Here is an 18,875-nt window from a genome sequence, read left to right as displayed (position 1 = left end):
TCGGGTATATGCAAAGGAGCGGAATCAGATGTATATAGTTTAGAGTAGATTACCGAGAAAAGAATCATCCAAACCGATTTAAAAAAAAAAACACTTAATTTCAGGAAAGTGTGTTTTTCAGGAAAGGTGTAGTTTCCTGCCAATTTCATAAAAGTTAAAATAAATATGCAAAATGACGTTGCAAAGGTTGCGTCCTTATCGTCTGGCAATCCTCTGTGAAATCCTCAATATTGGAATTGCAATCCCCATAGCCACAGGTCAATCTCATGCTCAAGTTCCCTTTGAATTGGACCTATACATATATTAGGCTGGAACCTGACCGATTTCGGTGTGGTCGCTTGAACTAACTTCTTCTTGAAAAAAACCAGGACTCGGTGATCCGAGTTCTACGAGTGGCATATAGTGCACGATACACATGTAATTAAATTAAAAAAATGTGTAAGTAATTAACTTTTCTTCACCTTCCAAAGGACGTAACATTTCATCCAGATTATTTTAAGAAATTTACTTAGAAAGTATTGGCTATAACTCACCTTGTCATTTTCCCATTCCTCAACCAATTTATCTGTTATTTTTTTGCCAGAAATTTTCCTGTTTGGCATCGAAAGGCTCGTCCAGCTAAATTTAACGATTTTTTTCACAGCCAAATGTACGATTGCTAGATCAATTTGCCAGCGGTCAGAAAAAATAGTGATAATTCGTCGGAGCGAAGTACGAAGAATCCAGTGGGTCTTAAGGAAGTTTTTACTCCAACTTTTGCGAAGACGCTTTTTTCAGTTTTTTTCGTTTTTTCAAATCAAGAGTAGCCAGCATATCATTGTTTTGAAGCTCCACAATGTCACAGATATAACTATCGACATTTTCGTCTTCCTTTGAGTCGAAGTCCATTCGCATCATGAAGAGCTCTTTAAGAAAGCTGCCGATGTTTCCATTCTTGAGGTTTCTACGTGGGGTTCTGAAAAATTGTATTTTGCTTGTAACTTCGAAATGGTAAGTCTCAGAGATGTGCCCGTTAACAAGCTTTGTTGATGTTGGAAGCCTGATGTATCCGCATTACATAATTGAATTCGAGCTTAAAGGTTGCTTTAAACTATATTCAGTTAAAGCTAAAGCGTTCTTATGGTTACGGTAAGCATTAGAGGTTGCTCAGATTTAACACTATATTGTTATGGTTTTAGATACACAGGGAGCTCATTTATGCAAGCACATTGCAACTTAAGCAAGTTCAACTGAGAACCCTAGCTAGCGCCAGGCTGAAACACAAATTTAGTAGCTTATGAGCTTTTAGACTTTGAACGAGTACACCGTTAACTCCTCATTCATCAAAACATCCCTCGAATGGCACAAAATCTCATATTGAAAAAAACATCTGCTTATAATTACGCCACTTCATTCAGTCAATTGCTTATTTAATCTCATTTCCTTTATAAATTAGATTTAATGGGACATTGACAATGTTAAACATCTGTTGACAATAAATTTATTGACTGTTGTTGGCTCGCTCAAAAAATATGTATATATATATAAACGTTTTTCCTATTTTGATTCGAACAATATCTAATGTATCTATTGTATCTAATGTAGGATTTTAGATCTAGTTAAGCTAAAATTCAAAGTCTTAAAACGCTGCGACCAACGTCGGGCTGGAGTTCAAATACGTATTGCAGTCGTTAAACAAGATGCCGTTATTAATCTATTAAGATTTATAATCTGATCTTTGGTTATTTAATTAAATAAAACTTACGCTTTGTTATAAGAGCCTTATTTGACTGGTCCTATGAGGAAATCCAAAATGCTTGTGTCCTATTGTGGGTCTGAATATTGCATCTTTGGAGAAATTCATAAGCTAGTTTTTTTTATTGTCGCTCATTCTGCAAAACGTTAACTGCCATTAAACTAAACAAAGTATACGATAGACGCGCGAAATCTGTCCTATATGTTCGTTTACGACTTGATGCACAAAAATATAGCTTATCTTCACAGAGTGTCTAATCTCTTAATAGCAGCTTTAACATTACGTAAACATAATCGTTGCAAGACACTGACAGGAACACGTTCTATCACATTATACACAAACTTTAATAGGCAATAAAATTCCAGCATTATATAGGAATCTTTGACAAAAAACAGATCGGTGTAAAAGTGGTCGAAATTTCTAGTTATGTCCGCAGCCGAATGTTTGCATCTAAATACATCGAGATATAGAGTCTGTGTGTGTGTGTGTCCGCGTGTATGAGTGTGCGTGTTGGCGTGTGTATGTGTATGTGTGTGTGTGCGTGTCTATGTATTTGTGTGTGTGTGTATTTTTGTCTGTCTGTGTGTGAGCGTGTGGGCGTGTGTGAGTGTTAGGGCGAAAGCCTTTTTGCCACCAAACAGGTGGCTTCCCTGGAATATGACTAGTGAATATTGTTGTTTTTAGTCTCGCATAGACATGATGATGGAAAGATAAGTACGAAATGTGGCAATGATATAAACGATTCTGCCAGAAACTGTTTTGGTAAGTGTTTATAATTTTGATCTTCTCCAATTCTTTGGTCGAAGCTCCTGTCTATAAATGAGAGGCACTACTTGTTTAGTTGCCCGATTTAACCGAATGGAATAACTACTCATACTATGATGCATACTGAAGTCACATGGCTTTAATTAGAGTTATATTTTTGCGTGTATTATTGCGTAGGTGAACGTAAGAACGTCGACCTCCCCGTACAAACGGAAACTGGGCGCACCCCCGTTTCTAGTTAGAAATAGTGGCAAGACCTAGCCGTTTTCTGAAATGTACCAGAAAGGCTTTGCCTTTTTCCCCTCTTCGTCCTGTTGTCGTTCTTTTTCGTGTTTATTTCATCGTTTCGATCGCAGAGGACTTGGTAGCAGGCTGATCGATTTGAGGCTCGGTGCGCGAATTGAAACAATATCCTTCGCTAGGCACGCGCATTGGGATGCTTTTCCCCCATTAGTGATGGGCTGTAAACGTTGTGCGCCTCCGTTGAGATAGCAGTTTGCTGTCTTTTCTATTGGAGTTCAATTAGAAAATATTACCGAATTCTGAAGCCAATATATGTACGTTCTTCTAACAAAAATCAGGATCATCTAGTAGATCGATCCTAATCACTGCGTTGATCGCAACGATCTGGCAAATTTAGTAGCCAGCTGCTAAAGTTCCCTCTGTGCAGCGACAGTGATGCACGCTTTCCTATTGAAGCTAAATCTGGAGTTAGTCCGAACTTCGGTGTATGACGCATATATTATACAGACGAACACACATTATGTGGAAATATAGCACACGCAGTAGATATGTAGGCCTCTTTCTTTCCAGTAGGATGACATTAACATAGTTGGTGGTTAAACTACTGATTTGAACGAAATGGATGATTTGTTTAGAACAATGCTGTCAATAATAGGTAGCAGGCAGTAAGCAAGGAAACAGTGTATCCGAGTTCACTGCGTTCAATATTTATGTCGAACCTGGCACTAACCTGTTTGTCTAGGAGCACGTAATGCTTGGTTTTAAGGTCAGGTTGATGTGCTGAAAACACATTCCCTACGCTACACACGAACGTATCAGATAAGCTGACGAGAAATGGAGAAAATCCAGCGCCAAAAAGGGAGACGTTGAACCCTATATTTAAAGAGTAGGCGCGCTTTATACATTTAGTTTACCATTTACTTGTAAGATCTGTTATGCGTGGGTATTTGGTATGGTATTTTATGGTTACTTTCAGTGCTAATTTTACTTGCAAAGATGAATGAAGTCTGAGAAACGCATATATTGAGAATTGAATTTTTCAAGAGATCTACTATGTGTTTGTTTATCAAACTTTTAAGGTAACAAAGAAAGACAGCATAATCCCTGGTATAGCAATATTGTTGGAAAGTTAGTCAATAAAAACTGTGGCACATCTTAAAGTACTAGAAACTTCGGAAAATATCAATTGATTTATAGTTTTTTTGGGAGGTTTCTTATAATAGGTGGAACTGAAGTAGAGTGAAAATATAGGTATAATAAAAAAAGATCAACATCTTACTCAGCAGTTAGGCAAGCAGAAGGAAGCAGGCCCACAACTGTAGTAGATGCATTTATTTCAATAAAAAGCCTTTTTATATTCGCAGCTAAACATAAATCGGCTTACATCTTGAAACACTTTCGCCCACCTTTCTGTATTTGCAGTTTGTTCCAAAAATTTACCTAATCTTGTCAGTGTTATGCAATATATTCTATATATATATATATATATATATATATATATATATTATTATTTACCGCCTTTTATAATGACGAATCCAATGTCTTTAGACGTGTGTTTCTCATGACAACAAATTAGACACGAAAGAATTGTGTTTTACTTCTTAGTACTAATCCATGTTGAAAACCCATCTATGTTTCCAGTCCGAAATTTCCCGTATCATATAACCGGATCAATCAATTAGCTGTATATTTCCAACAGACCTAAGGTAGTTCCGTGTAAAACGAAAAGATAGCCGTTGTTAATGTAGATATTGATCTTTGATATAAGAAGAGGCAATGTTATTTTTGTTCTGGATGCCATCACAGGACCAAAGGTCGCTTCAATATCCTTCTAAACAAAGATTATTGGGGTGCCGTTGTTATTTTCTTGTGTAATGAATGAACGAATGAATGAATTCTGTCGTTGATATAAGGTCGACGGGGAGCAAATCAGTCTAAAGCCAATGTAGGGTAAATCCGCGTCTGAACTTCCTGTAGTTTGGGTTAATATATTGTCTAACAGTTTAGTGTATTCAGGGATGATTTTATTGAATTATGATAACGAGAAGCCATGCTGCATAGCTCGTTTCGTATAGAAGATTCAAATCTGTCAATTGTTCCATAAGCTTTCGGATCGCTTAGGAAGTCACATAATCTGAGTCAACTCTTAGTGTGGGAGCCAGCATTAAGGGTTAATTTTACCTAAACATTGAGTAAGATCATATATTTATATATGTTTTCTGGCTACACAAAGAGTAACCTTGGCACCTAATCTCACATCTAGGTAACTCCGCTGTTTGCGCTATGAGTGGCTAACTTTAATGAATCAATATATGAGCTCCAAATAGATTTTATTTTTAACATTTTTTTATAGGAGCAACTTTTCTGAATAATCTGTAGCGATCGGAACTGTGGCAATCAGACAAGCCCACTTATTTTCAGATTTCAATTTTCATTTCTACCCTTAGCTTAATGGCGGTTCGGACTGATGTGATTCATATTTCTTAGAATCGGAGCATTGTAACGTCCTTACAGCCTCGCTGCGTTGAGGTATTCCGTACATGTTTCGATGCCCCAGAATCGAGGCCAGATAGCTGTGGCTGCACCCATCTATTCAGTAGATCCGAATCGCTTTTTTAAAATATTTTATGCGTTTTGCTCCCCCGCAGCTTAACTACCGCCATTCATGAAAAACACAAAATAAGCTTATACTACAGACTAATAAATAATACAGCCCAATGACATCTAAGCTAGCAAGCTTCCTCTAAGACCATATTTTTCTGATTCTGTTCAAGGTAATTTCAACAAAACAATTTTCTTCTGTTAACCTGGTTCAAACAATAACAAATATGTTTATCGTTTTGTATATGCTTGACTGTTAATAATTCCATTAATGTAGGTGGACAATCCAGCTCTTCGCGTTGTCTCAACAATTCCAGCTTGTTTAGTCTAAAGGCTGCATTCCGTTACTGTTTTTTCCCCTAATGCAATCAACTTACGCCAAACGTGTATTACCTTTGGCCGCTTTTAGCAGTTCGTTTAATATCTGACCACAGCGAACTATTTTCGAAAAAATCGTTTTTTGGCGTTTGTATATAACCGCTGAGCACGTCACGAGCTCCTTTGTCCATTATTTTATAGGTTTTCTCCGTGATAGATTTTACCAGTTCTGTTAATTGGTGTCTATGTGCTATCACTTCAGACGTTGTAAAGTTTCATCTGACACAATTCAAGTGAAATGTTATTTGAAGTGTAATTTTGCTAGCTTTAACTTTGGTCTTCTTCGGCGTAACTTGGTCCGAAGTTCACGAAATTGCATAATCCTATGGGAAACTAGCCTCAATTAGGCGTGATATGCAATACTCATTTTTATAACTTCATTCGTTTATTTTAAAATTGAAGTTTGCAAAAAGATTTCTCAGATTACATAGCACATGTTCATAGGAGAATTGTTATAATGCAGAAAAAAATCTTGCATGAAAGCTATCAAGTTTCGGTTAACTAACTATATATATATAGATATATATAAGTTAACCATAATATATTATATATAGATGTACGTAGTGAAGTTTCTATGTGTAGGTTCGAAATAAGACGTTTCGTGAACGGAATGAAACGTGAAAAGAGTCAGTCGGAACATAGAAGCCGAAGCACTTACTTCTTTAAAGCTGCGGCATCAATTTGCAGTTATTCGTATACTCGAAACTTTTCGGTCTCTCCACAGACGCTCTGATCGATCACTGTGCGAAAAGATTCCTCAAGGCAGTATCTTGTCGGTGCTTTGTTTGGAGCGAAAATTGCAAGTAAACCTTGCCGTAATAAATTACAAATTTTCTAATAAAACTGATCAGTTATAAGATCGTGGTAGGCTGGAGCCCAGTGGCTCGAAATGATTAGAATTAATTTGAGATATTACATACAGTTCGTAGAAATGTCCAAGGTAAGGTTTCTCTGAGTGTTTCAGACAGTAAATCACTGTTTACGAGTTTCAAGCATGCTACCAAAGCCCATAAAGCATATCAGCAATACTAGAAATATTTTTCTGATCCTATAACATCTAAAGTAGCCCGAATCGAATGGGAATTAGGTTTAACAATCAATGACGTTGGCCTCCTATTCAACGAAAATTCGTTATTTCTACATTATCCTTCACCAAAATTTTGGCGCATTTGTAACCGTTTTATACAATAAGTACGCACTTTTTCTTAATCGAACATTGGCAAAAGATTAACCTGCTACGTTTAGTATAAAAGCTAGATAACAGACGTTCAGCAGATTCCTTTGATGTGCTCAGCCCAACGGGAACCCGACAGACGTCCTTTCAGCAACGAACTTCTACCAGTTCCGTTAGCTATTCTATGCTCCCGTCTATCTCAGCTTTTTGCAAGTTGGCGACGTGAGAGTTCGCTTGTTTCTTTAAAATTTTCTGCAAAAATTGTAACAGTGTTTTTCTTTTTTATCTGACTTAAGTTCTTGTTTCGCTTAGGTTTATTGCAGACGTACTTGGGCATGCTCCTTTCCATACGGCAGTCGTATACCGCCAATACAATTTGCGGAACTCGGCCTACTACGTCCTTAGGAGGACTAATAAGAGTTATTTGTTATTCCTTTTTTTTATTAGTCAATTTATGTGTCACCTCTTTTTTGTGTCAGCCAAAGGGTGAATGTAGCTGCCTATAGATACTGACGTTTATACGCTGCGTTAGTTAAGCATTGTTTCAGACGGCTGGCTTCTTCCAGGAGGAGACGTGATGTAATTCAAACCGAGGTCACCCCATTTTGTGTTGCCCCTAAGTTTACCTGTTACCCCACCACCATCTCGCAAAAGCACTGCCTGTAGAACATTAGAAAAATTGCCAAAATGTTTTACGACGATTCACTAAGTCGAGTCGAACAAAGATCAACGCAGTGTTCACAATCCGTACAAATCCGCAGTAATGCGGATGCTTTTTAATATTAGCATAATGTAATGCATATATGAAATAGTGGGCGAGCTAAACCCAGCGGAGCCCTCGGCAATATTGCAAAGCGTGTGTATAGCAGGTGGCAAGTCAACACAGTTTATCTCGAGGTGGTGGTTGCGCTAACACAAGCTACGGCCGGTGGATCGTGAATCTCTATTATGTTGGTCACTTGACGCAGACACAGCATTTTTTTACGGCCATATATATTTGTCGAATCTCCATTACCGATATCTTTCATAATGGCGTTCCTGCAAGTTATCTTTTCAAATCGTGTTGATCCTGTGATCTCATAATATATTTTTGGAACTTTGGTAGCCTGACTGAAATGACGACATATCGGAACTAGAGGTGGAATATAAAATCGACAACGATATTTTACTTGCGATACGAACTTGCGCACACGTATTACATACTTTTTTGACTGCAGCTCGGCTGATTCTCAACCGGGGAAGGATCGTCTATTATAGTAGGCTATTATAGAAAAGTAAAACAACAACAACAAGGTATGCAAACATGTGATGAACTTTGTCCCAACAAAGCGTACTGCCCGGAGCATCGATAATTTTCGGTTATCCGCCGGTACTATCGGAAACCAGAGTGAAGCTTGTAGCCAAAAAAAAGAAAAAGCACTTATCTAACCAATACACAGCTGCATAATGGTACGTGTCTGTTATATAATAGTTAAGCCGAACTCCCTGTTACTTAAACCTTGGCGATTCGCTGATTAATAAAAGGATTAGGTCTTCAACGACTAGGAAGAGTTCGGGCATACAAGGACTCTAAAACTTCTGAGGGAAATAAGATTTTTTGGCATCCTGGTTCGAACGAAGTCTGCAGATATCAGGATGGCTAGCGGCGAGTTACAGGTAAGTGGATTTTCTTGCAAGAAGAAATCAAGTGAGCAACGTTGTTACGGGACCACTGAGGGACAACAAAGACGTGTCGAAAACATAGCTTCGGGTAAATCGAACGTAGACTCGTAATCCGGTACTTCACGTAAGCAATCCTGTACGCTGAAGCTTGGGAGCCAATGAAATTTTCATTGGCTCCCAAGCTTGAACGTAAGCCTTATGTGTAAATATCAGTCAAGTAAATTGAATCAGCGATGTTCACACCAACGACTACTACAACAGTACGGAAAACCTAAGATATTCGATTGATTTAAAGTAGCCGTTATCCTATTCAAAGCAACTTACATATCTGATAGGAGCTAGCACGTGTCCGAAACAATCGAGCCCATTGTAAAGCCGATGTCTAGCCAAATAGTCAACTAGTGCGAACAGTAGCGTATATTCGATACGGAAGCGGCCAAAGGATACTGCAGACATACTTCAAATGGTCTGCACCTTTCTCGAACAAATTTGCTGTATTGTCCTGCATTCACCGGAAACGCGGATTAGGCGAATTTAGGTTAAATAACGGGATTTCTTCCTTAGATTGTATTCTTTATGATCGAGAACAATCTCGGTTGATGAATGATATCTCGGTTGTCTCAAGAGAGACTTTCACTTGTGTGCAGTGTCATTGCTCGTAATTAGATGGACACGAGGCTTTGCTCAGGGGGGTCTGTATTAGAGGGGTTTGTCGCAGCGGTGGCGCCCCCTAGAGCACTGGTGAGATGCAACAGAACGCTAGAGTAGGTCAGTTTTTAAGCCACAAGACTTTCGTCAACACCGAGCAAGAATGTATTTTGTTACGGTAACTGGAGCTTCGTGAAATACTTTTCTTTAAAGCAGGACAAAGCTGACGATGCATTTTCTTGACAAATGATCTATGTTTAGCTATCTGATCGAATGGCTTTCGTTGAAGTTGTATGACAGTTAAGAATGTTGTTGGTACGGGTAACGCAGTAGTCTTTCCGCGTGCCAACCCAGAACATCTGAACGTGTGCGTGTGGCTGGCTGCGTGAGCGATATTTGCTTGCTGAACTCGCTTAGTAAACGCAGTACGAATAAGTATTATTTCTCTACAGCTTGATGATGATTCTATCTCCCTCCAGAGATTGCCTTAATTTTCCTCTATACGTTGTCGTAAAAATGCGCTTCTATTAGTGCATTGCCCTATACAGCTGAGAAAACAATAAAATAAATAGGTTATAAGAGGTTTGTCGTCCTTTTTTTACTATGCGTTATTTACTCACAAGGAAGAACAACGTTTGTGTGGTCTCCAGAAGGCGCACAGAGTGCACTATGTATTCTGTATGGAATGACCGAAATTTAGTTCTGTCTATATTAAAGAAGGTAATATTTAATAAGCTACTTATTATTGTAACTACTGTAAATATGAAGTAATCGCGTTAAAGCAAATATGCCTTGATATTTCAGCGTCTCGATAGTCAACTCAGGTCACTTGTGAGTGAGCACTATCGGCTCATGAACGCCGCTGGGGCACTTCGTTATAGCAGGTACGCAAACCCTTTTGTAACGTTCTTAGGAACACGCTAAATTTGATCGACATATAACAACTGCTTATTCTGATACGTCAGTACTGCAGCGATATAACAAGCCTCTAACGGCGTGTATAGGTACTTCATCGAATAATAAGACTAGACTGAGCAAGGAGCCTTAGGGCTGGCTTTCCAAGTGAACTAAAATATCTACCAAAGGACAGAAGCACACTTAATTTGCTCCCATATTTTGCCCTCTCGACATCGCTGCGGATAGTATCGATACGATTCGGCCGCCATTACATTTTGGTACGTCGCAATGCTTGATGGGACTCGTTAAGGTGAAAACTTTAGGGAGCGATATGTTTTGCACTAAGATATCTTAAATCTGTCGTATATATATATATATAATAACGCCAATTGATTAATTTTGTTTATTCGTACATAAGTGATTGGCTTGATGTTTTATCGATGAACTCCAGTTGTTTCTGGAGCCGATTTTTTGTCGCTTATTTCGTAGTAGCGGACAAATAACAAGTACGATCGTTCAATGTGTTATTTATAACATGCGTTTGTTAAGCTGTTGATCATGCAAATGAACGTACATACATTGTATGTGCACTTGCTCTTTTATGTACGAACTTGAATGTCTTGCACGAACTTTTATGTAACTATGCTTAGACTAAAATATAGAAGAATGTTGGTGAAGCCATCTGCTATCGACAGCTATTCTGATAGAAATACGTTTTGTTGGGAACAATATCGACTTTCCTCCTCCTTTACCGACTCGGTGCGTTTGAATCGATTGTTTAGCATTATTAGCTAGAATCTAGATGCTGGCTCGAGTCACGCGTAATGTAAAAGTACCAGTTGTACTACACAACCTGTGTGTATGAAGCAAGATACTTACTACTAAACGCCCTTCATAGAACACCGAAGAAAATGATTCGATTTAAATGAGAGACTTTAGAAAAATGCTGCGTACAAAAAAAAAACACGTTCAAGCCGCTCAAATTATCTTAATAGCCTTCAAATTATACACAAATAATACCTGTTATTGCCGTTTCGAAGTCGGCGGAACTTAATAAGATCTCTATAATACCGAACCTCTAATGATGTGTCAGTACCTGTCATAGCTTGGTAACTTTATCAGTTCCTAATAATGCGAGGACCCTCTGAGAGAAAGCACCGCAGAATACGAACTACAATAACTTTCACGGCACAGACGTACATGAGATACTGCATTTACTAGGCCGCCCCTCAGCTGAAGGACTATGTGATCGTACTGAGTTCTAATAGCGTCATATTTAGTGTGACTTAAGTAATCTATTGGAAGATTATTGCGCTCGTCTGCAAGCTGCCCCATTGCAGTTGCTGAAACCTCTCATGCCTAGCTCATAGCTAAATAGACTCAATTTAATCGATTTAGAGTAATCATAAATGTCATGATGGTCCATTAAAGATGTTTGTCGTCTGTTTCGTTTAGGTGTTCTACTGCGAATCAAAGTCTTCAACGAGTTCAACAAGAGATTATCAATAAGGCTTACGAGCTTAAACATGTGCGTATCGATGCTTCCTGTACGCAGTTTGTCATGATAAGGCCCGCGAGTTATACATTTCCCTATTATTTATCATGATCGTTCGACATGCTTGTATTTCCTGTAGTTTAATCGAAGGGCATTTTATACAGCTAACCTGGTTGTACGCTCTTGTTTTCTTAACAGTTCATCGAACAATCGGCAAGCACGGCCCCAAAAATTGCCACAGCGACAGGTATAAACCAAAGAGCTAGCCCGAGTGGTGTCCTCACCAAAGGGGCTGTTCATCGGAAAACACCCACAGCAAACGGTAACTAGGAAAATCGTTTTTTCAGTGATCGAATATTGAAGTGTTGTAAAATTTTCGAAAAAATTAAGCGATACTTTTCATTCGTGATTAGCCTCATTTCAACACTATGATTCAAACGTATTTTATAATTGACAGATAACGGGCAGTTTGCAACAGTACTAAGTATTAGCCTTTAGACATGAACACGACACTGGGCTTCGGCAACCCGAAAGCTTTCCTATTTCCAGAAAACTCGCATTTATGGTCGGCGTACACGTGTCCAAACTGAACAAAATGCTTTATTTTCATTTGCAGTCAATACAACAACGGTTGTTGCGGGTATCCAATCAAGCCCATTTTGTGATGGTCAGGTGTCACCTAGTTGGGTAACGACGCACGATATCCTTGAGATTCGAACAGGTCGTAACGTTGTCGATAACAGATATGCGCCCAACAGCTCTAAAAAAGGTCGCAGTGATAGTAGTGGAACTTCAAACGGTTCGCCAGCTATTCGAATAGCCATTAATAATAAACTCCTTGCTTGTTTCCCTCAAATAGTTAAGCCATGTGAGATGCCATCTTGCGTAAGTGCGGATCCAGTCATGTCCAATAAGGATCCGCGTGGACAACAAGCATTGTTTCTAGCAAATCTCGGTCTCTGCACAATCGATAGGTAATCAGACATCGAAATCTACAGCCATTCAGCTCCACTGTATGCATGTATCGAACATGTCTTGATCTAAGCCTAGTTGAGGCTTAAACGCCGTATCGCAACAGCTTCGGATCTATCTAGGAACTGTGCTCGCGATAACTATAAATATTTTTCGTCGTCAATTCCATTTAGCATACTGTAGTATTTATTTTTAGCTTGACATGTGCTGCAAACGTTAGCGTTTACCTGTTTATTGAAAAGTTTATCTACAGTTATAATTATGGCAGTTCTACATACTTTAGGCACCGAGAGCTGGTGGCTATGACGTTAAGCCGTGGTAAACAACGACGTCGACGGAAGACCGCTAAACCGTTGTTTTCTGCAAAGGCTCTGGTGGCACGCAATGAATTCAAAAAAAGAAGCAGAAAGGGAGAAAGATTACGCAAAGGAAATCAAGCTGTAGGTACTCGGTTTGATATCGTAATTTTTATTAGTGACATTAAAAAATTTGATTTGGTTGACAACTCCGACTTGCTTGCAGATAGTAGCATCAAAAATTAAGCCGGCCTAGTTAGAGTTTGCCAACAATTTGTCTGTCAGTCTTCGGAGTATTGTAAAAAACCAATAATTTCTGTTTTGTTTCTTCAAGTCCAGACAGGCTGACGAAACGAATCTGCGTCAAGAACCTACGCAAGATAGTCAACATTTGTAGTAGCTTCTCTAAAGGGTACATACTTCCATCCACCAGCTGATTACAGATCATAGCCAACCCAATGCTTCATCTTGCAAGTACTGATCAAAATCAATATTGCCTTCACGGGGCAGAAGATCTCGTCTGTTTCATTCATCTCATCTAGAGTCGAGCGATTAGGAAACGTTTTGCTTGACCGATGCTGGTATTCTAACACGTACCTCTAAGGCGTACCCTAATATGAGAAATTACGATTGCAATAAAGTACATGCTAACGATCCCAAGCGCTCATTCTTAGTAAACGTTCGATGCTAATGAAGTATATGAGTCAGGCATAAAAATAGGAATATTGTTCTCTAACAAACATAACATTATTTCGGCTTAATGACAAATGTGTCGTCAATTTGGGGGGTGTTGTAGGAGGGGTAATTGACTGGGGAAGTGTGATATTTACGACTGTGATTATTACCATCTGTATTCTCATCGCGATAGTAGGCTAGGGAGAATCACTTAATAAACCCCCCCATTGTCAAAAAACCCAAAAAATGTTAATAGCCTGTTTATTTAACGCTATCGAGAAAGTGCTGTCTACAAGAAAACAGCACATTCTCGAAAGCTACCGCGTTCAATAGTTTATTTTAATGTAAAAATCAGTAACGTGAGCAGTTGTGAAACACCGAGTATTATATAATATTTCAATGAAGTAGCAAAAAAAAACAATTGTAGCATCAGCAGCTTAAGGTTGTAGTAGTTGAATTTGGTTGTATGCATAAACACTTATTGGCCATACTGTAATTACATTATTACATATGATTATGACAATTGTATTTATATACATTTTTGTGAATATATAAAAATAGAAGTATCTATAATATGAATATTATACATACGTTAGGGTTACCTTTACAATTAAGTAAATGTATTTCTTGAGCCATCTCTATTTTATTTTATTTTCTGTCGGGCTTGATCGCATGCACTACACGTAAGTCCTTATTACCGAAAACATGGAATAGTTTAGTATCAAAATCAAAATCGAACATGGGTAAGATCAAAACTGTATTTGGCAGTATATCTATATATTGGTAAGAGACATATGACGGACCATGACTATTCTCATGTTGATGTGCTGCTTCGCTCGTAATAAATGTCTATACATATATACTAGCATAAAATATAGCAGCGATGAACGTCTGGGCCTTGTAGATATAAACATATGCCCAGCGACGATCTATAAGCTGCCGTCGTTTTTATATATATCGCTCACTGGATTAGCAGGCAACCAAAATGAGCGCTGTCAAGCTTTGCCATTGTACACTCACCCGGTAGAAAGTATTATTTATTTTTTTATTTAGTGTGTTTTTCCTTTAAACAGACAACCAATACATAGGCTTTTGTAAAATCTTTTCGAGGCTTCGATCATTATTAATTCGCATTCTAACGTTCGATGTTTCGCTTGGATTTATTCAACTGCTGTCGTCGTTAGCGTCCCCGCGCTTTGCCCATGAAGAAGATACAGGAATGTAATGTTAATCTCTGCGTGAACGAAAGCTTTCCGTGGTAAAGCAGAATTTACTGTAATCTTGACTTCTGGGACTGTAATGCAATAATAATAACTGAATAGAGAAAAAAAACCAACGAAATTGTACATGCGCAAAAAATGTAAACGTCAACAATTTTGTACCTGTTCGTGGCTCGCAAAGGTAAAACAGGACGACGGACGCTAAATATAAGAAATGAATCGTACTAAAATACAACACAGGTACTAACCAGGACGTTAATGATTTTTCCAGTTAGTTGACAGTTCATAATTGTAGTAACAAAAAAAAAAGTAACTTCATTAACTAATTAGCCGGAATCCGTCACACGGTTCGGTTGCTTAATACCAAAAAAGGGGATTTCTAGCTGTATGACGACTTAAGTAGCTCATAGACCAGCTATCCTTCAGTGGCCAGGTACCCGGGAGAAGGGAACATATCGGCCTAGTCAACTTCGCTTATTACGTTGCACTGTCACCGATAGGTTATCATTATGATATGGGGTGTCTATCACTGCAAACGTACGCAAACGATAGCAAATACATTCAGCAGTATACGGTGAAGTTTAAGACAATTTAAACAACTATAGAAATACGGACAGAAGATATGTATTATTTGGAAAAAAGCAGCGACAAGCTTTCACCTGGTCAAAAGCTTGAAGGAATAAACAAAGTACACATTTTATGTTGTCTTCTCTAATAAACCTTAAAGAAATAACTTCGATTCATACTGGACAATTTTCGGTGGACGAATTTCAAGACCAAACCCTTTCTAAAAAAGCGCATCATTGAGAAAGATTGCCAGTATTATAAAAAAATTAATTTGTCCGTATAATCCGAATTACCATTTGGAGGCTTCAATAATAATAGTGGCTCAGTCACTTTCTTAGACGTTTCAGTCAGCTTCGTTTTATACTATGTAATGCAGGAACAAGGTGCGAAAGCAAGCCTGGAGTTCTATAATCTATAAATGTATAGCTGTGAAAAAATCGTCAAAGCTAGGAAATATACGAAACACCTATTTCAACTGTGACCTACTTCTTTCCTAACTGGAAGCCTATTTTGCTGTCGTTAAGTTACGTCTTACTTGACTTCAAATTTACGGTTGCTCCAAACATACGAAATAATAAAATACCGTTTAAAAAAGAACTTATTTCACTGCTCTGGAAATTCTCATGTGAGTCACTACCCTTCTAATTAAAGCTAGTTAGCCTAGTTAGCTATTCAATGAATATTAACAAATACTGAAAATTTGTCGCCGATCCTCTTATGAAACGCCATTTGGCTGTAATCGAGAATTGAATAATCAAAGCACGTATATCGTAACTGGAAAGTTGTAAATCGGTTCTGTAAGTTGTAGAACGGCGACCCGTGCTTACCCCCTGAATTACAACATAGGTCAAACCAAGTTTAGTGGAACTTTGCAGAGCCACATCGATCGATTAGCTGATAGCGGTGCAAGTTAGTTCAATCCGCGCTTAGAAAGAGTGTGGACCACAAATCCGAGAGACAGGGAGAGAACGAGAAAGCAGCTGAACGTGCGGTTGGTAGATACTGAGCCCTTTTGTGATTTCACGTAAGATCTACAAACACAGAACAGATCATTTCTGTTGAACGCTTAAGCTAACAGCTTATGCGGTATTTCGGTAGTAAAGGATGCTAACGAACGTGTGGGTTTGCGCGTTCCTGCTGTGGTCTGACAAGCGTGCAAATAGCGCAAGAGCTTCGCTATAAGTATGTGGGTGGGTCTCAGGATACTTGTACATTCGCATGAGTCCAGTTAGAACGTGGTAAACGACTAGAAAAGCTAGAGTGCAGGCAGCATGCTAAGAGATCAGGAAACGCTTAGAAGAAGTTACGAAAGAAAATGACCGTCCTGAGCGCATTGAAGTGGAAGTCCGGAAGGCTTCATCGAGTTAATTGTTGCTCTCCAAATGGGTACGAGGTAAACTAAGTATGTGAGTGTGAAATAAACAAGCCGAGTCTATCATGTCATCCTACTCATGTTCAAATTTGTGTTGTTAACGTAAACACTAAAAGTAGTAAACATTCTTTTAAAGGTTTTCCGCTTCCGAACTGCACAGATTACGAACGCTCTCGTCCATAATAATCGACAATAACCAATATTTATACTTGACCTTATTACGAAAACAGTCAGCTGATATTTTGCGTTTTACCCCCGAATGTCTTGGTAATCGACGGTTTTGAGACAAAAAGCCTTTTATAAAGTTAATATTTGCTATTATTTTTGGTTCCAGAACTATGGTTAACTCGATCTATGACGGAATCGTGGGTTTATTTCAACTAATAAATATGGATAGGTTAATCCGGTCGTTTTCCATATGAAATACTTAATTTTTCTACCAGTAGCTAAGGGGGTCAAATGTTAAAACTAATTTGTTTTCAAACAGACATGGTTAGTTTGTAACGACTAGGCCCATTCACCAGGGCCTCCACGTTACGATATTATAGACATTACCGGCTGATGCCATCGCGACGGTAGCCACCACGACGGTAGCGACCACTTTGCCTTGGCTACTGTTCCGTGGGGGGGGAGCATCCGGTCTCCGCCGTTACTTACCTAATAGCGACATTCATCGTTCGTTACCGATTCGTTAGTGGACTTTGAATTCCGCGCTAAAGCTAATTTCATTGGACAGAGAGAGGGGTTTAACCGACAAATCAAAAGGAATTACTCGGGTATGAGCCATTAACACGTTTGGAAGGTCGTTTGCTTTTCATCAAAATTTAACTGAACAAAATTACCAATCGCTGCTACACATACTTGTGGGTTTCATTAACGACACTTCGAACAAGCAACATGGCAGCGTATGTGTTATTCCCACTTGATATATCATAAAAAGTTTCGACACACGACGCAATAGTTTGCGCTCGTTTTGGTAGCTTCTTTTTTTGTAGCTTTAAGGTTCGCAGATTTCATCAAGCGTTTTACCGAAACACGTAAAAGCTCGAATTTTGTTTTCTAGGGCGCAAGTACACATTATAACTATTTTTCGCATACGTGTTCTTGACCGTATTCTCCTCGACGTATCCTATAAATTATTATTTCACTTGCTCTGCTTCATTTTTCATTACAAAAATTGCAAAAAATCGTTCAAAAAAATCTCCTTGATTTTCCCATCTATCCCCCAAGAGTCCTGTATGCTTCGATTTTTACGTTCGGTATCGTCTTCTGGCATTATATCAGATGGCTGGCTTTCACCATGAACGAACTGTGTCTCTGCCCTGCTTCGACCACAACGTGAGTCTAAGATCAGCAGGAAAATCCGTTGCCTACTATCACTTGTCACGAGAACATCCCCCACGAGCCCAATCAAAAATAGTATAGCTTAAACGCGCGAAATTTGAAACTCACTACCGAGTTTGTCGCGGGTAATGAATGGCCGGTGCAAGGAGCGTAGCGGACCAGGCATGGCCGGCATTGTCGCAAGTCGCTGCTGCTATATGTGATTACGACCGTCAAGGTTCTGTAAGCCCTGTCGCTCGGTGTTTCACTGCTAACGGAGGTTCTGTAACTATGATCTATGCAGTTGTAGGAATTAAGGCAACGAATAGTTTTCTCGTAGTTCCGTATACGATAGAGCTGACGTACGGTGAACATTCGCAGCTTTTGCGAAACTCCAATAAAACTCTGAACGTCCGAGGCATTGAGCGAATTATTCCTATATTAAAAATACTGATCCATTACCATTTTATTTTAATATCAAGAGGCGAAAAGCTACAGTAATAAGTCAAGAAATTAACAAACGACTGTTTTAAGTAAAGTTTACCGAAACTAAAGAACGAGTTAGCTCTAAAGCTGCTAGGACTGGAAAATGTAGCAAATAACATAAACACAAAATTTCATTTCAAGATTACCTCGTTTCTCTCCAGGTAACCCTAAACAAGGCCACGGCTTCAAAGTAAAATTACGGACTAGCTGATTCCATGAATTGTTACGGTACCCATATTTTGTTGATACCTTCCCTGCAGTATTAAAACCGAGCTAATTTTCCAAAGCATTTTTAGCTCCAATATCTGAATATATACACCAAACATCTTACGACTTCTCGCACATAGGTGACTTGTAGTAAATATA

At 38.7% G+C, this 18,875-nt stretch overlaps 2 protein-coding genes across 4 annotated transcripts in view; one reads left to right on the top strand and one right to left on the bottom strand.

The window, feature by feature from the left end:
- Nucleotides 1-82: 82 nt before the first annotated feature.
- Nucleotides 83-18,875, bottom strand: part of LOC147757957 (uncharacterized) — a 36,174-nt gene continuing 17,381 nt past the window's right edge. The window contains exon 2 of the mRNA XM_086978596.1: nucleotides 83-955. Within this exon, the coding sequence (XP_086834722.1) occupies nucleotides 745-955 (211 nt within the window). The 3' untranslated portion in view covers nucleotides 83-744. The remainder of the gene's footprint in view (nucleotides 956-18,875) is intronic.
- Nucleotides 973-14,031, top strand: LOC111244677 (uncharacterized). 3 transcript variants are annotated; one of them, XM_086978586.1, is made up of 7 exons: nucleotides 973-990; nucleotides 10,011-10,090; nucleotides 11,559-11,631; nucleotides 11,797-11,920; nucleotides 12,215-12,572; nucleotides 12,854-13,010; nucleotides 13,201-14,031. In XM_086978586.1, the coding sequence occupies exons 1-7, from the start codon at nucleotides 988-990 to the stop codon at nucleotides 13,261-13,263; spliced, it is 858 nt and encodes a 285-aa protein (XP_086834712.1). In that variant the 5' UTR covers nucleotides 973-987; the 3' UTR covers nucleotides 13,264-14,031. The 3 variants fall into 3 exon arrangements, with proteins under 3 accessions (XP_086834712.1, XP_086834714.1, XP_022647735.1); XM_086978588.1 differs by lacking the exon at nucleotides 973-990 and adding an exon at nucleotides 2,079-2,497; XM_022792000.2 differs by lacking the exon at nucleotides 973-990 and adding an exon at nucleotides 6,283-8,552.

This window comes from Varroa destructor, unplaced genomic scaffold (genome assembly GCF_002443255.2).
Source record: "Varroa destructor unplaced genomic scaffold, Vdes_3.0 BEIS01000002.1, whole genome shotgun sequence".
NCBI classification, from domain to species: Eukaryota; Metazoa; Arthropoda; class Arachnida; order Mesostigmata; family Varroidae; genus Varroa; species Varroa destructor.
This window is presented reverse-complemented; position numbering and strand designations above follow the sequence as displayed.